At 40.4% G+C, this 18,214-nt stretch overlaps 1 protein-coding gene across 3 annotated transcripts in view; it reads left to right on the top strand.

Moving 5' to 3' along the window:
• LOC101159504 (membrane-associated guanylate kinase, WW and PDZ domain-containing protein 3) overlaps nt 1–18,214 on the top strand; it is a 151,134-nt gene that overhangs the window by 78,673 nt on the left and 54,247 nt on the right. For all 3 annotated transcript variants that reach the window (XM_023956848.1, XM_023956847.1, XM_023956849.1), the window contains exons 2-3: nt 11,891–12,007; nt 16,045–16,164. In XM_023956848.1, the coding sequence (XP_023812616.1) occupies nt 11,891–12,007; nt 16,045–16,164 (237 nt within the window). The remainder of the gene's footprint in view (nt 1–11,890; nt 12,008–16,044; nt 16,165–18,214) is intronic.

The raw sequence follows: 18,214 nt of genomic DNA, 5'->3' as shown, positions 1-18,214 counted from the left end.
AAAGCGGGACAAAGTTCTGCAGAACATCCCAGCAACAGATTCTAGTTTAGCGACCTGATGGATTGAAGGGACGTGTACAACGCTCTGAAAGATAGGCCAACATCGTGGCGAGGAGCGTTACCAGTTACTTCCATGTGTGAAAAGCGTGGCTGCAGGTGCAGCAGAGCAGACCGATATGTAAACAAAAGCCCCTTTTTTGTGACATTATAGCAACTTTCCTTCGTTCTGTCATGCTGCCTCATCATCACAGTTTATTGTTTCTGGAAAGAATCAGTGTGTGTCCCCCACCCTTTATTTTTGAAGCACCATTCAGGCTCCTGAACTGTTTAAAAGCAATACAGAAGCTACAATAAGCAATGCTTAAAATAAACAGCATTTTATTTCCCCAAAAGGAACTTATTGGTTAAGGCACATTCATTATTTGTTTTTTCTTACACTGAAAAACATTTTTTTTTGCAAATCAGACAATGTTGACTGTTCCCTTTCTATATTTTAACTTACCAAAATAAAAGCACCATGAATTTGCTTTGGTAAACGCAACTTATATATGAGATACAATTGCAGTGTTTTTACATTATGCTCATTAAATAAACTGAATTGACCATTTTATTACAGTGGAAGACATTCAAATTCAGGTTGAGTTTTTTCAAAGTCATATTTAAAAGAAACAAAAAGGATATATGTTTCTGTAAAATATCGGGATACGTATCGTATCGCCAGACTGTTGCCAATACACACCCCTACAAAATAACTACAAAGTCTTTAACTGATGTGCAAAATAAATAGTTGCTCATAGAAACAAACCTTTCCAAAACGTAGGCATTCAAGCCTTTTACAAACCAGAATGAAAAAAAGAAATAAACCACAACAATTACTTTTCAATTTTTATTTTTTTAACTGTATTTGGATCAGTGGGAAATTTTTCTTGACATCTTGACAAGTCGCTTCTCTGCTTTCTCACTGGTTAGCCAGAACAAAACAAACGCTCACTATCTATCTATGCTAGTGCAGAGCACTGACAAGTATTTCCGTGCACGCTCTGCCGTTTGTTTTCAGAATGAGCACTAGCGCCAGAAATGACGGCAGCTTCATAGTCTATCCACCCATCGCGGTGGGGAATTTTTAAATGGCTTGTGAGATTTGAGCTTGACCTTTTTTCCCCTCCTCGTGACACTTATGCCAATTAAATTTAGCAAACAGTGATTAGTCGTTGGTCTCCGACGCGCTAAAGTAGCCAATATTGACTATGAATCAGATCATCAACTACAAGTTATGATATGAACTGAATCATTGCTAGAATGAATCGTTACACCCCTAATATTTGGCAACTGGCTTTTTTTTTCATACCATCCATCTTATCTGATACATTCAGTGTTTTATCGTGATTCGTGTGGACCCTTCCAGGTTCTGTTTGTGCGTGTGATCCCTGTCCTCCCCTCACAACACACTAATTGGTCTTCCTTTATATTTTGTCTTCTGTTGTCTCTGATCCAAAGATCAGAGTGAAACCATTTGTCTCCCTCTTCATGCACTCTGGTGTAAAAGCGGCTCTCCATCATGGAGATGAGGAGAAAAAGATTAGGCTCCTCTTTGATGTGTACTTTTTCATTCAGCCTCTTTGGAATATATCAGTCATGAGGGGACGCACACGTGTTTGCTCATGTGCGATCTGAGTCCGTGTCTTCGTGTATGTGGGTCTGTTTTGTGCGCGTGTGTAGACGGAAGCAGGTTTCAAACCTAAAAGACGTCAAGCAAGAGCTGACTTTTGTCAATGCAGAGTACTTAGGAGAGCTTTTCTCTGCTCTCCGCACAAGATCAACCAGATGAACAACTAGGCTGTGGAGAAGATGCTCAACGTGTGCACTGGATGACACACAAAGGCGTTCAGTCCTCCTCCCCCTGTTTTCTGCTTCATTATTTTAAAAAAAAAAAATGTCTCCACTCACTTTATCTTATCTGTATTCTTCACACAGGGATTAACCTCTCCTGTAGAAGTTTGGAGCTGTGCATTTTAGAGCGGACTTGAGCTTCTAAGGCAGAACAGCCCAGAGATGAAAGAGAAAACAGACTGCTGGGGAACGGTGCAGAAACTTATAGACGCCTTGTTATAAATGCCCCTGTAGTTCACCTGCTGGCCATAACTCTAAAGTTAGTGGGTCGAAAACCCTGCAGTTTTAGATTGCGTGATTATTCTACGCAGTGCCATCATTTTCCTTTCAATCTTTGGAACCAAAGCAGTTTGGGTGCAGAAGCGATGCTGCGTTGATGTCTTTGTTTATTTAAAGAAGCTTTTTCTTTGACTAAACTGTGCACGGCGACGCGGGGAAAATAGATTTAGAAAGGCATGCGACGAAACGCTTTTCTTAAAGGCTGCCATTGTTGTGCACATTGTCGAGGATAAACTTTGACAAACTGGTGACATGCTTTTGTTCAGGTTTTAACATTACACTTTCAGTTTGTTTCAGACACAGTTTATGTTAAAAAAAAATTCCTGAGGGGGGAAAAAATCATGCAACCATCTATGTATCATAACTAATTCAAAGGATTTGTACATATTTAATATACATTTAGTTAAGTGACTAAGTGAGCGTTGGAAGGACACAATTTTTAAGATGGATTGTCGTGTTACTGAAAGTAACAGCAAGGGTACAAACCCCCACAGTGCTGGACCTAACCCCAGCCAGAGAGAGCCAATTGGCCATTGTTACCCAGAATCCCTGAAGGTACGCACCAGGCATTCCCAAGTCATCAAAAGTCTACCCAATCCAAGCTGTGCTAGACAAAAAACAACACTGTGGCTCCAGTGCAAGGAGACAAGGGACTGCAGGAATGCCCCATGTGAACAAACAAGAAAAAAACCCACCTTGCATGCTCTAAACCTGAGCAAAATCACCCTAAACCAGCTCTATACTAAATAAAAGACTGGCCGCTGCTTCAGAGGTTCCATCCCTATCAAACAGGGTCACCGTTAAGTGTCTGACAAAACACTCCAGGCAGTAATCCTACACGGTTTTAACAGCATTAAACCCGTAGACATGGATTTTAGTTATCCGATTATAATCTGTTTACTTGACTAATCTGGTTTATAAGAACACATTCACACTGCCGCATCTAGTTCCTGTATGGTCCGCACGGAAGTTAATTGCTTCAGATAAACTCTTGTATTTGACAACTCTGGTGCCAAAGAAGTGAACCCTGGTTCCCCTTAGACCATGGATCTGTTTGCAAATGAACCTTAGTGCAGTTCACTTCAGTGTGAATGCTCATAGATTTTTCTCAGAGGAAAGAACAGAACCAAACTTGTTTTGGGAGTTCTAATCCCTACACTACCAAACCAGAGATGGGCTCCTAGGCTTAAAGACTTTTAAAAAAATTGTGTTTTTGGTGTTTTTGATATGTTCTTGTGGCATTTTTCTGATGATGGAGGACAAATATTATGAACTTTATTCTCAAAATTGCATTTCTGTATCCAAGTAATTGAAAATTAGGAGCAGACGAATGATGTTATTTGAAGAAGAGTGCATTTTTGATAGAAAATACGTGGGACTGGAGAGTTAAAGTTTTGACTTCAAATTTAACAATGTTCATTTTTTAAACTTTTAGTTTTTCCTTTGTTGTACCTTCTGGGTATTGATCTGTACCATATTGATCTTTAGTGGCAAAAAAAAAGTATTTGGACTTTAAGACATAAGAGTTGTGACTTGACTACCAAAGTCAAAAAAGTGACTTAAAGGGCTCTCTGGTACAAACTAAAGCTTACAGGAACTCGTGGAGGCAGCGAATGCTGGACGGACGACAGGTCTGTCAGCCAGCTTTATTGACACGCAGAGGACAGTCTGTGTAGGATGACCGCTGGGTGACTCTGCCGGCTCTTATTCCAAAATGTACTCATCTGTTCAGCTGTTTATCTAATGTGATCCAATGAACAGGATTAGAAAGGACAAGTTCAAGGTTGCGCCTCTCTTTCTGTCTTTGGGAAAATACTCACTTCTGTCATATTCTGCCAGTCGTTTGGCGTGAAAAACAGGGCGTCTTTCTTATCTTTATGTCTTACTTTATGTAGCTATTAGACCAAACACCACGCACAGCTGATGTTTCTACAGAGTCAATGTTTTCTGTTTGATGACCCTAAAAAGCACTAAGCCAGTTTGATCTCAAACATGGGACCTAACTAAAGGATAATTTGCATATATTTTTACCCAATAACAGCAACCTGTAACTGAGAAGACATTCTTACTGAGGACATTTTTCTACAAATGCTTAGTGATTTTGGACATTATCCATGTCTGTTTTAAATCGTGCCAATGACTATGTCATTGCTGGTAATAAACCTATACCACTGAGCATTCAGACATTGTGCAGGGAAACCATTTGTTACAATTATGTGCCTCAGCGTTAGGCCAAATGTGTGGAGAAAATGCTGTGGTCCTAATGGCATCGCAAGATCAAACCAAGTCTAGCACATCGTCTGCTTTTAAATTGCTACAACTATTATTCCATGTCAATGTTTAGTGTATAGAAAAAGAGATATAGATTTGTTTTTTTCTAGCTGAAATGGTCGGTGTGTGTAGACTGACCTTATGTTATGACAAGAACCAGTAATAGGATTTCAAGATGGGTGTATCTAAACTGAAGGGCAGCAATTCTTCCGGGGACATAGATATTTACATATTCCTTTTTTTTTCTTTTTAATCCTGAAGCATACATCCTTCACTAATTGATCTCGTGGGCTGTGGAGCCATTAATTGACTGCCAGCACATCCCCTTCTTGGTGCCCAATTACAGCTCCAACTTTTGAAGTGGTCACTCGATACAAACAGGAAAATGGTCAAAACACTCAGTTTTTCGAGTTAGGAGGTTTAAAACTCAAGTTTAAAAGATGTTGCTGCTTGGTGTGATGTAAATCCTGCTGTAACTACGCATTTAACTTGAGTTTCTGCCTCTTTAATCCGAAAGCGAATGAACTTGGTGCACCTGAGTTCCTGATAATGTGTTGATTCCCCGTTTGCCAGTCATACACAATCCTCCAGGACAATCTGTTGCCCCGAGTTGCCAAATGAACCTAACAAGGTGGTAATTAGCAGAGAAAGCGGGGGCGTTGTGGCTGTTTCTGGAGCTGCACTGTCAGAGAACGCCTCATTAGGCATCCACAGACACCCCTGCTGGTGACATCTTTGTGCTACCTCTGATCCCCTCCCAGAAAGGCATTTTATCTATAAAAATGGATGATCTGTTTGACACATTCGTCGCCAAATATCTTTTGAGCTAGTTGGTTGTTTAGGCTGTTGTTAATCTGACTACAAGCTAGTTTGTTGGGATTCAAGAATGAACGGGTGACAAAGACTGATGGTTTCACTTCAGAGGGGTACACGGGTTTACTTGCTAAGACATTTGTTGCTGTGGGGTTTCAGTCATCGTTTGACTTTTAAGCAATTGGATAAATAGGACAGAGTAAAAAGCTGTTTAACTAGGGAATTGTTTTTACATTAATTTAACTGAAATGAGAGACATAACATAAGTGTATTCATTTTTTTATGGCTACATTAATGACATTTTCTTTGATCAGTAAATCTAGGAATAAAATAAGTAATATAATCCTTTAATGTGGCATTATATAAGTGATTTTTTTAAAAATGTTTGTAGAAATTGTTTATTGGATTTTAATGAGACAGATATTTAATAAATTTAAGTTGCTTGTCACTGTACAAAATAAAACGGATTTATGAAAGGTCTCAAAGAAAATAAAAAGTTGCCACATTTTTTCAGACTTAACGGTACTTTAAATAGAAATTCAATCCCCAAAATAATAATAATGGTGTTAAAACAATCAATCAAGGATCATAAAAACTTTTTTGTTTGTTTCTGTTTGTTCAAGTATAATTTATTCAAATAATGTGGTCAATTATTGTGGTGATGTGTCAGGCATTTACAAGATGTTGACTTTAGAAAAGGAAATCAGGGCCTGCCATATATCCACAAAATTAAAGAATAGCTGGCTTTAAGGTCAATATTTTTCCCCACCCTTACCCATCATCCATTGGGGCCAACATTGCGAGAAGCTGAACATGTAATTGGATTGAATAGGTTTTTACTGTTAAAAAAAAAAGGCCACCCTCTAAATAGTTAGTTATTGCCTAAAACCCTATTGGATTAAGGGAAACTATGAGGAAAAATAGGACAAACACAGATGGTAAAGAATAATATTTGATCATTAGCATAGAGGGGAATAAAAGCATAGCCTATAGATTTGTGTTTGATATGAAATTTAAAGTAGTTATCTTGCACTCTGAGTTATATTACACTAAATTAAGTTTCTTACAGTTGAACTTTATCTTGTAGATAATGAATAATTGTGTTTTTAAGCTTTGATAAAACATTGCTACCATTGCTGCTACCCTAGAAGAGTCACTGAAAGGTTGTTTTTTTTCCACTATCAGAAAACAAGCAAAACATTCAGTTACAACTTAGTGTAAATTCTTTATCCCCACATGGGCGAAAAGTTTAAATTAGTAGAGGCTCAAAAAGCTAGCTAACAAGCTAGGGGCCTATCCCTATCTAGATCAACACTTGTTGTACTGGAGCTGATTGTCTGTCAGTTAATAAATAAACATTCCACTCTTATGCTGCATGTCCGCTGCTCGCACCGTTTGTGGGTGGAGCTACCCTCAAAAGTTTTTTGCCTCATCGCTAAAGTATTGAAGACACGGAAGTCTCAGTGCAGTAGTGTGTCTGAATCAGTGTTTTTCAACCTTTTTTGAGCCACGGCACACTTTAACCTTGAAAAAAATCCCGCGGCACACCAGCATCCAAAAAAAAAAAAAAAAACAGAAGTTCATGGTCTGTATTGATCGACAGCCCCCCCCCCCGCGCCCGCAATCTCACGTGCTGTTTTTTCTAAGAGATGAAATGAAAGTTAAATTAGAAAATTTAGAAACTGTTTGTTTGTTGTGGTTTCAAGGCGTTTCGCAAGGACAACTCATTGTGCGCTGGGACACTGGCCCTTTAAGCCAATACATCATGGGAGATGGAGTGTGAAAACTGCCGAAAACTTGCAGTCTCGTCGCGTCTCTGACCTTCATTGTATTGTCCACTTGTTTCACGGTCTGACACCGGGCTCTGGAAAGCTACACCGCTAAAGAAGAGCTTTAGCTGCTATTTTTGTTAGAACTGAGCGACTTTATCAGCAGAATTAAGAACAAGGAAGTGAAGACTTTAAGCACTTCTGATTGGTCAGACTGATGACATGTGATTAAGCCTTCAAGAATGATTGGTGGAGACAGTTAAAGGGACGGGACTTTTCCGCAAACTGTCATAGCTGCAGGTAAATCGCGGTACCGTGATTCTTATCAAACTTTCTTTAATAGAATTAAATAAACACAAAGAAAAAGTAATTTTAAGATCTTTTATATTCTTAACTACTCAGTGTTTTCTCAATGCCTGTTTGGATGAACAAAGAGCTGATATCCTGGAGATGGGAAATGTTTTTAGATCAGTGAATGATGAATGAGGGCAATTTCCCACGGCACACTTGACCATCTCCCACGGCACACTAGTGTGCCGCGGCACACTGGTTGAAAAACACTGGTCTGAATGACGGCCCATTCAGCAGTACTCCCATCTCTCTGTGACCCAGTTTGATGACTTTGTGTCCCGCATTAGTCCGAGGAGAGAAGAATAACAATAATATTAAAAGACCTTTTTAGTATTGCGTCTTTGCAAATAAGAATTCGATCATAAATTTCAAGAGGAGAACAATCAGCGTCTCCTCCATGTTGGCTTTGGACTCCACTTGCTGTTCACTTCAACATATCACGACCTTGCTTTTTTTTTTTTATGTGAAGCTTCGCCAAAGTTAAAATGTTTGTACTCTGGAAGCGTCGCGCTGATGCTACTGCTCAAACCCCGCAGCAGAACCTCTAATTGATTTGACACAGAAACTACACACCCCTGACGATCACGTTCAATGTGAAAGGAATATTGTGCATGCATACTGAGAAAAGAAGGGTTTTCTGGGTTTTCTGAATAACTGAATCTTGAGTAAAAGTATGCATTCGAACACACAATTGAGCCTCTACTAGCCTGCTAATGTAAACTGTGTTGATACACTTTGCTTTAATGCAATTGTCAATTAAATCTCATCAACAATTAAAAGGAAAAAGGGATATTTCTCAAAAATGTCTTTACAATTAGAAAAATTGTTTGCATTGGAATTGTACTGCTTAATGCTAAGAAGGTTTAGCGTGAAGGCCAGGGGTAGTTTTGCCCATTCCTTAATGTAAAAAATTGCATTTAACAAAGCATCAGTCATTGTGAATCCATTGAACAATTTTTCAGGCTGCATAAAGTGCTGAGAGTAACAGTTTCCAAATGCTAATACACTGGTGGAGAGACGGCAGATTTTGAGTTTACACATCTTTCATTGTTGTTTACAGTAAAACCTTTGCCAACCTGTTCCATTTCACAATCTTTTTTCACGCCTTCCATATATGCATGCCCCTCACAACAGACCGTGGGCTCAGATTCTGTTTGCTATCACTGACGCTGAAGTCAGAGCTGGTTGGCGTCACCTGCAGATGCACGCGTCCCTTGAAAGCAAAGGTGTGCGATACAAGGGGGAACACAGAGCTCGAATGGCTTACGGCGAAAGGAAAGACAGATGGGCGAGCCTGGAAAGGCTGAAAGCAAGTTAGAGAGTGATCTCCAGCACAGGTGTGGGGAGCCCTGTGGCGATCTAGCTGATGCATCTCCACGGAGGGGGAGTCACGGACACACAGTTAGGAATGGAGCAGCATTGAAATGATGAAAGGGCAGCAGAGGGGAGGCACGGTGGGCTTCCTTCCACATGCATCACCTCTGCTCCCCGGAGCCTGCAGGTACTTGCAGTTGGGTTTTTTTTAGTTCTCCATCTATACCCCCCTCCCATCACTCAATGAATCTCCCAGTATGAGTGAGCGCACGCAACATCCAAATGACTCGCAACAAAGACTTTCATTGTGCCCTGCGGGCTTTTTTCTACTGTCTGGTCATCTGGCGATCCACTGCCCCCCCCAGCCCCACCCCCCATGTCTGGAGGTCCGATTTAGCGCGCAAACGCAACCTGACAGGCGGGCCACAAAGACTGCACTGTCAGATGCAGCGGAGTGGGACTTGGGAGGTGATCTGGATGTGTTTCTGTGTACACAAGAGTGGGTACAAAAAAGACATTGATTTTGTTACAGCAGTGGGGTACCCACTATTAGTTTCCGGAGTCCTGAGGGAACAATTACCCCCCTCTTCGTTACCCATACTGAAACCAGCTTATCTCTCCAGGCAGTGTGTGAAAATGGGTATGTGTGGAGGAATAATCACTCTTTTAACACAAAAACAGGCCTGCGCCAGTGGGAGGCCTTAAGATGTATATTCTTGCATTGGAATTTGGGGCTTTTTTGTGTGTGGTAGCTTCTGGGAACACGGACCTCAGAGTTGATGCATGGCCAGACCCAGCTTTTGTTTCCTTGACCCAAATTCCTCACATTTGTTGCGCTAATTAAAAATCCATGGAGTCGCACAATCCAGAGCCAATGCCTCATGTTACCGTAACCCTAAACATCTAACAAGTTGCAGTTGGTCTACTTTTTAAGATCCAGTTTGGCTAAGTATCTGACATACCCTTCAAAGATGACTATTTTCCCGATTTGTTTTATAGAGGTTTGGAGCCAAACCTCTTATACTCTTTTCAAAGCCATTGTTTGATCTCTTTGGAACCTTGATGACCAATTGAAATGAAGTTGAAAGACATTTTTGAATTTTCTATTTGGTTTTGGTTTCACTGCAGGCAGATTTCTCATTGTATTCCAGAAATGAATTCTTAAAAAAAAAACAAAAAAACGTCAGCCATGAGTCCAAAGGCAAACTCACGTTGAATTCTTTCATTGGAGGATTCTATCGTGCCCGTCCAAAACATTTTTATAGCATTGAGAGTGAATCTTAATACAGCCCAATGATGTTTCTCAAGGAAGTCGGAGCAAATCCGCTGTGATTTCTGAGCCTACAGTAGAAGTGTCTGTCAGAGTGACTCACTCAGTTGAAGTGAAGTTGATGGAATACTAATAGGTGCATTTGTGTATGTACACCCTCTGCAGGTGGGTGATAGATCCACTTCGCCTTCATGCAGTTCTCATTAGGAACTTATCAGCATTCAGTCCAGATGCTGCTTAGCTTTGATTTGTCAACACTCTTGATTTTTTAAGAGCTCTTCTGGATTTTGATACTGATGTCAGGGACTCTTGAAGACACTAATACACACTTTGAGCACACTCCTTCCATGTACAATAGACTTGCACAGTCTGGAAAGCAGGCAAGGAACACGGAATTGGATTTTTGTGATGCAGACCCAGGGGATCGTCATCATAGTTAGATTTGTGGGACGGTTTTGAACAGGCGATGCTGGTACTGTAAGATAAGGTAGTTTAAAGCGCAGGGCCTCACTGCAGCAGATAATTGGGACATCTCTCTGTCTATCTGGGGACAACAGATCTGAGGAGGCTTTCACCGAGTTGCTTGTTTCGCACCAGGAAATGGCGCCAATCAGAGTTAGTGTGGATCAAGACTACGTCTGATGTTGTAAGTAGGCGAGACAATAGATAAAATGGTAAATGGCATATGCCTACATAATTTTGATTAAGGTCCAAGGAGCTTTACATGAGGTGGCCATGGTGCAGAGGTAGAACGGTCGACCTCTGATTGGAAGATCGCACGTTCGGTTCCTGCCCTGCCTATTTGTCTAAATGTCTTTGGGGAAGACACTGAACCCCACGTTGGGCCTGGTGGTTATTGGTTGGAAGCAGTGTTAGTGTGTTAGTGTGTGAATGTGTGTGTGTGTGTGATTGGGTGAATGGAGTGTGACCTTAAAGAGCTTTGGGCCTTCTTTGAAGGTAGTAAAGTGCCATAAAGGTATACACCATTGACACGCATTCAATTTCAATTAATACATCAACTCAATTTTCCCATTGTGGGATCAATTCTTTTCAATTTATCTATCATCCACAAACTGATGGTTGCTCTGCTGTCATACTGGCACCAACTTGTAACCACCAGGACCAATAAAGTTCAGTGTCTTGCTTAAGGACACTTCGACACATGGGCAGGCATGGCGGGAATCAGACCTGCAATTCCTCCGGTTAGTGGTCTATCACTCCACCACTGCACCAAACCCATTAAAACGGGATAACAAGAGACCAAGCAGGACTTGTCAGCTTCTTTTTTTCGTGCTGTTTAAAAAGAATTTAGGTCAAATTGTTCAAATTGTTTACGACCCCACTAGTGACCAGCTGGCAGAACTGCAGAGTTTTTTATAGCGGTTCTGTGAGGTTCAGTCTCTGGTCTGCTCCTCAGACTTATATGTGTGAAAGCAAACAGAACCAATTAAAGGTGAGAAAGTGTTTTTCACCTAGTACATGGAACCTTATAGGTGTGAAAGCACCTTTAGTCTGTTTCATTTGGCAGATGTGAAAGCTCACCTGAACTATTGAGTTCTGGAGGAAGAATCAAAAATATCTTTGCCGTAAACATTTTGTAGTGTAGAAGACCAAAACTGCTTCTTTTTAGGAAGTTTGGTTTGTCTGTGTTAAACCAAACACTCTTGAATTTTGTAAAATGTAAAATTTCTCTACATTTTCTGCCCAATCGGACCAAGTCCATCCCAGAATCTCCAAAAAGATCTGCCGTATTCTACCGCAGATCATCTGCACATCACAGACACGTCCTTCAGCTGCTTTGCCAGCCCTAACATGCTCTTCTGCACTCCATAAATGTTTGATGTCCCTTGGTTAATCACAGTGTGTGTTTTGCAAATGGACTCGGTGAAGATGCTTTCCCGAGTGTCTGAACTCACTCTCTTCTTTCCTTCCAGGTAAGGTGTTGAATACTGATTTGCACCACTACCTCAGTCTGCAGTTCCAGAAGGGCTCCGTGGACCACAAACTGCAGCAGGTCATCAGAGACAACCTGTACCTGCGCACCATTCCCTGTGAGTAACGTCAACCCTCTCCTGCATCTTTCTAGAATTTTCTTTAATGTTCATCAACTTCAAACTCGGAATGTTTTGTTCAATTATGCTTAAAAATAATCAGCGTCTTCATTTCTGTGATGCAGCTAATTAGTCTCTTCTGTAAATTCAGTTTGTCATCAAATGATTTATTTATCAGGTCATTTTGTGGCGCAGCTAATTCGATCTTTTTTGACAGAATTTTCATTGCAAAACTTCAAGGCTGCAGATTTATATTCGGCTCCCTCCTGCACTTTGCATCAGTTTTGGAATTCCAAAGAACGTGTTCATATTTCCTTGCGAGTTTTTTTTCCTTTTTACATAAAACCTATGTCTTTCTAATTTTAATGGGAATCATGAGTACAACTGCATTCCAACTTATCAATCTGTTGTATAATGACAGATCATTGAATGGCAGGAGAATCTGGAATTACAGATATCTACCTGGAAACCATGACAATTGGTATGAGGTATGAGGAGGTATGTAGTGGCATTGAAATAGGATAGCGTGATGCAGAAAACGTTGTGGGGAGGAAGCTGGTACCACGGGGCAACAAAGTATTTAGTCAGCCACCAATTGTTCAAATTCTCCTACTTAAAAAGATGAGAGACAAACGAGCAACATTTCTGGCTCTCACAAACCTGTAACTTCTGCCTCCACAGTTAGATTTGTTGGAGAATTCAGCATTTTGATTCTAGCGGTTATAAATTAGCACGTGGAAACCTAAATGTTCTTTGTTGGTCCAAGAAAGTTATTGATTCTCTAAATTAGTGGTGACTACCAGCGTATGATCTGCAGGCCTGAAAAGAGATCTACTCACAAGAAGGCATCTACTCTGCTCAGGCTCAGCCAAGTCTGTGCCTTTTCATTCTGCTCTGAGCCTCAGCGACCCGACAAGAAGCCTGTTTACCCGCTGTAGTGTGACGTCTGTCTGGGCTGGTGCAGGCGGAGCAACACCTGAGACGAGCGTGAATTCTGCTCGCACTACACACCTCGAGGCTTCGTTAAGACTCCCGCTTGACCCCCGTGAGGGCGACAGGAGATCTAATATCACCGGGCTTCAGGTTATGGCCAAAGGTTTTTTTGAAGATACAGGCTGCAAGACATTGCATGTCCCAGAATGTTCCACTTTGGTCATTGCTTAACAAAAAAAAAAAAAAAAAAAAAAGCTAAACTATAGAAGCGTGAAAAGAAGGCTCTCTGCAGTCCATTGAAAGAATGTGAGGACAGAAGAGATCACTGTTCATGTGTTCCTGCCAGAGAGACAAAGAGGAGAGGAGCGTTTACATTTATGTAAAGCATCACATCGTCTTATGAGCAGAGAAGAGGTTGAGTTTCCTCCTCAGTGACTGATAAATCTCACAAATGCGGCTCACTGAGCCTCGAGAAATAAATGGAGGTGTAAGAGCTTCAAAGCAGAAAAGCAGAGCTTCATGCCATCTCTGCATGTATTTACATTTTTCAGAAATGTTTGACTGAACAACACTTCCTCAGACAAAGATGCAGACCTTCTTGCATTATTATTCATTTGATTGCAGGGTTATGAAATGATATGGACTTTCTATACGTCAATGGGGCTTCATAAATCAAACGAGTAAAAAAACAAAATGAAAGTTTTCCCCCAATAAGCAGTTTTGTAGTTCCTCTTGGATCTAGAAAGAGGTTCCACTGTTTTCCTGGCGTGTTGTCTGCAGACATAACATTGAAAAGAACTGTAAACTGTTTAAACCAGAAGAACGGCTGCTAATCAGCAGAAGAAGGAATTCCAACCTTGGTCATTCGACAGATTATGGACCCTTTTTTATTTTACTTCACAGCATTACCTTATTAAAAAAAAATGCCTAATCAATTATTGAAAATGGTTAAATTGATTGATTTCTATTGATATTACTTCACTTGCTTCAACAATTGAAAAATGGATTCATGATTTTTCCAAATGTCACATAATTTTGCACATATTTTATCTTTTGTTAAATCATGGTCCGGGTGAATACTCGATTCTGATTGGCTGCTGGGTGTGCGTTAAAACCTGATAGCCGCACGGTGAAAAAAGAAGTTCCGGTCACCTAGCTTAAATGTTTTGTGTCACTGCGCCGGCTTCTTTAAAACAACCTTTTGCTTCATCATTTGGACAAAAACAAGAGATAAAAGGTGAACTTTCTCTCTGAACTGATGCTTTATTTAACCTATCGGGACGATCAGCATATATATATTGCTTTATATCGCCGAATCTTGACTGCAGCAGTGGTGCGGCGCGACACAGACTATTTCTTACATGACAAATAGTCCGCTTTATGTGAGAAAAGCGAGTCAAATCGGGAAAAAACAAGAATTAAGGAATAATAACTGGTTAATGTGTATTGCTTTTGTAAGTGACCATGGTATTAGTGGGTTAATGGCCTTCGAAGTGTGCGTTATTACTTTTTAACGCACACCGTGGAATCCTAAATGCAGTTACTGTAAATCCAATCACCAGGCTGACAGCAATAGTTTTTTTATGTATGCATTTTTAATCTATAATCAGATAGTCATATTTGGACCCGATATGGTGTCTGTTTGACAAAGGAAATTCATAAGCCAAACATTTATCTTCCTTCTCTTTCTTTTTTTTGCTTAAACCGTCAAAAATAAGGTTTACATTTAAATGTTCCCAACTGTCCATGACGAGTCTTCCAAAGTTTATCTGCAACTTCATTTAACTCAATGGCTTCTTATCCTGTTGGAACAGTTTCATCAACTTCACATCAAACATCAAAAGCGTTCAGATCTGGAATCGCGTCTCAGCATTTGCTGAAACAACAGCTGATTTAACAAGTCCAAGTTGAAGCACCACGTTTCCCTGTTCTACCTCATAATTCTCCCTTTTGTGGTTTCAACTCTCCCCTCTGATAATCACATCTGCAGTTTTAAGCGTTTTTGCTAAATAGTCAAAACTTTCTTTTTAATTCTCAATCAAAATGGATTTTAATGGGGAAAAAAGGAATAAATGTTCATAAACAAGGGGGAGTCGTTATCATTTCTAATTTCTGATGCAGTAAAGACGCATACAGAGATGTAGTTTAGCAGAAAGTCAATGCTGCGTATAAGAAGAGCCACACACTGAGTGTTATGGAGCATACATTTAGTCACAAAAGCACATTTTCAGAAAAGCCTTGCAGTCAAAAACTGAAGAAAGGCCAAAACAGCTGGACGGTTTTAGGCTCGACTGGAAGCTCTGCAGAGTTTGTGTTATGATGAGGTGAACGGAGGAAATGGGGAAGAATTGAAAACCGTTTGAACACCTGTAGTGTTCCATCCTCCTGTAGTCAGCTTTGTTTTAGACAATTGACACCAACCACAAGGCAAAAAATCTGTACAATTTACAACAACTATGAATCATGTTTGAGGTCAAACTTTGTAAGAATAGAATTACTTTTTTGGGGGGACAATAACAAAAAAAATAACAATTTTAATCCCACGAAACTCTCATTTCTCCCTTAAGTAGGCATATTTTACAACAGTTTCATTCAAATTAGCTGGTTTCTAGTTCTGTTTTGCTCAGTCCGTCACAGGGCAGCACTGAACCAAACCAGTCCTTTTTTTATTCCTCCAGAAGGTAGAACCTGGACAGGAAATGGGTCCACCTGGAAAAAGCCAACTTTGAAATAGGGTCGGCATGGCAAACCCCTCGCCATGGTTTCTGTGCGGCGAGGATGATAATCAGCGTGTGTAATTAAAAGCTCCATCATTCCCATCAGTTACACTTTCTTTGCAGTGTAACAGCAGAAGTTTTTGACTGAATCATGTTGGAGTAATGACGTTCTGGCTTTGCAGCTCTAGCGCTGTTGCTTATTCATGATGTAGACCCAGACCTTCCCCTTCAGTGCTGTATTTGCCACCATCCGCATCCCTTTGGGTTTTAGAACTGCCCCCTCATCTCTACTAACATCCACCCATACAAAATGGTATTTAGTGGCCTTTTCTACTTTTTTTTGTTTCTTTTTTCTCACGTTGTCTTTTTTGTTGTTGTTGTTGTCAGGTACCACTCGGCAGCCCAGAGACAAGGAAATTCCAGGAGTGGACTACAACTTCATCACTGTGGCGGAGTTCCGGGAGCTGGAGGAAAGTGGGATGCTGCTGGAGAGTGGCACCTATGATGGTATGATCAAGCATCAACACAATAAATGACATTTGATTTTTTTTTCTACTGAGCTGACAGATTGATATAAATCTGGAAGTTATAGAAACTGAGAGCTGGCATTTTAACAGCTAATGTGGCTCACACAATTTGATCAGGTTGCTTTAGTCTTGGGATCTCTAGCTGTCTATTCTATTTATTAAACAGGAACCATTTTGGGGCATTTTAGAATATCAGCGTTCAGTTTTGTTGATATTTTGCTGATATATTTTCAGGAAAAAAGCATTCACGCTTCATTTTCTGGTTAGTTTTTTTTCCTTTCATGATAAATATCTGTAACCTTAATCCTCTAACCTTTCCGGGAGGTTTTGGAAGGTGTGTGTGGGTGGGGTGGGTGGGGGGCCTGAATGTTAAAGTTCACATCTAAAGGATTTATATCGTGCAACTTTTTTGAACTCTTTGTTTATTCCTCACGAGAAACGACCCCAACGTGGTATTTTGATCCATTCACAAATTTCAGAGTTTTTCCTCTAAAAACCTGCTCTTGGAGCACCAGCCCCTCCCTATCCATGAGAACAAGCGGGTCCTCACATTGTTATGTATGAAAGTGAGGAACAGCCCCTTCCAGGAAAAGTCTGCACTGCCAGCACTGTCCCCTGGCAAACACACACACACACCCACCTTGATCGGCAAAGGCACTTTCATTTAAATGCACAATACACACTTTTATCTATCTTTGCAAGGCTTTAGATGTTTTTGTTTTTGTGGGTGAAACACAGACAGGCTGGCAGTAGGTTGACGTCATGAAATGGGTGACGCCCACAAGGAGCAGGAGGCGGTGCCTCAGAGATCGAGACGTCTTATTTCCAAGTGAACGGCGCTTGCGAAAATGAGTAGTGTTTAATTTAAAATTTGTTCTTCTGTGTATTATGTAATTATATGCTATAGTTTACTCTGAAAGGCTTAAGAAGAGCATAATGTATGCCAGGGGTCGGCAACCTAAACCTCTCAAAGAGCCATTTGGATCCGTTTCCCACCGACATGAAAGCACAGGGAGCCGCAAAACTATGGTGTTAGAACAAATTTTGTTGCCGAAATATGACGATAGTTCATTTGACAAGACTTGTATTGATTCAAAATGTTGTCAGGATATTTTTTTGATTATTTATTTTAATTATATTTCTTTGTTATGAGCGTGATGTTTCCTTTGATCTTTCGTCCATTTTCCACAACCTTGAATAGACTTTTCTGTCTGTCAAACACCCAGAGTTAAGATGAGTGAGATGATGGAAACAAATTCACTTTGATGCAGACTCCTATCTATTTATTTAATTATTTTTTTTAAATCCAGTAAACCCAAAGTATATACATTTTATGGATGACAACTATTTTTTATTAGGAGACAGCTGTTAGTTTGTTGCGGGTCTGGAATCATAAGTGAGTCTAAGCCCCGCCCCCCGCCTCTCTACCTGATCGTTGTTTTTCCCCCACGTACACCCCCCCCCCTCCAGCGTGTTCATCACAAACAGCATACGGTCATCATAGTAGCAACGTTCGCACTACCTGACAGTGTTAAAGGCACTGCAACAATCTTAGAACATGATAGTTATTTTACAAAAACACAGAGAGCCGCAGCACAGGGAGGAAAGAGTCGCATGCGGCTCCGGAGCCGCCAGTTGTCGAACCCTGATGTAGGCCCTTTAAGTCATAGAGTTTGAAAGTGAATCTGTAAAAAAAATTGAAAATGCTTGAATTCTTTCAATTTTTTTATTTCTGGCATCAGCCACTACCTCCCAGTACTAAAGAACGGTAAAGCCAGCGATGCTAAATACAGAGAAAAACTTCATATTCTGTCATTATGTGCCCTTTAATCCTAGAAGTAGCACCAAAAAAATTCTCAACTTAAAAAAAAAAAGAAAAACGTCTTTTGATCTTATACAATTACGGTAAGACGGATGAAAAATTAGATCCTTAAGGACTTACTTCTTAAGTTTGGATATGGTTGCTTTGTACTGAACTTAGATTCAATTTGTCCTTTTCATTTGATCAAACATCTAGAAAAAACATCTTT

The sequence above is a fragment of the Oryzias latipes genome, chromosome 7 (assembly GCF_002234675.1).
Source record: "Oryzias latipes chromosome 7, ASM223467v1".
Lineage (NCBI taxonomy): Eukaryota > Metazoa > Chordata > Actinopteri > Beloniformes > Adrianichthyidae > Oryzias > Oryzias latipes.
Note: the sequence above shows the minus strand (reverse complement) of the source record. Positions and strands in the feature narration are given on the sequence as shown.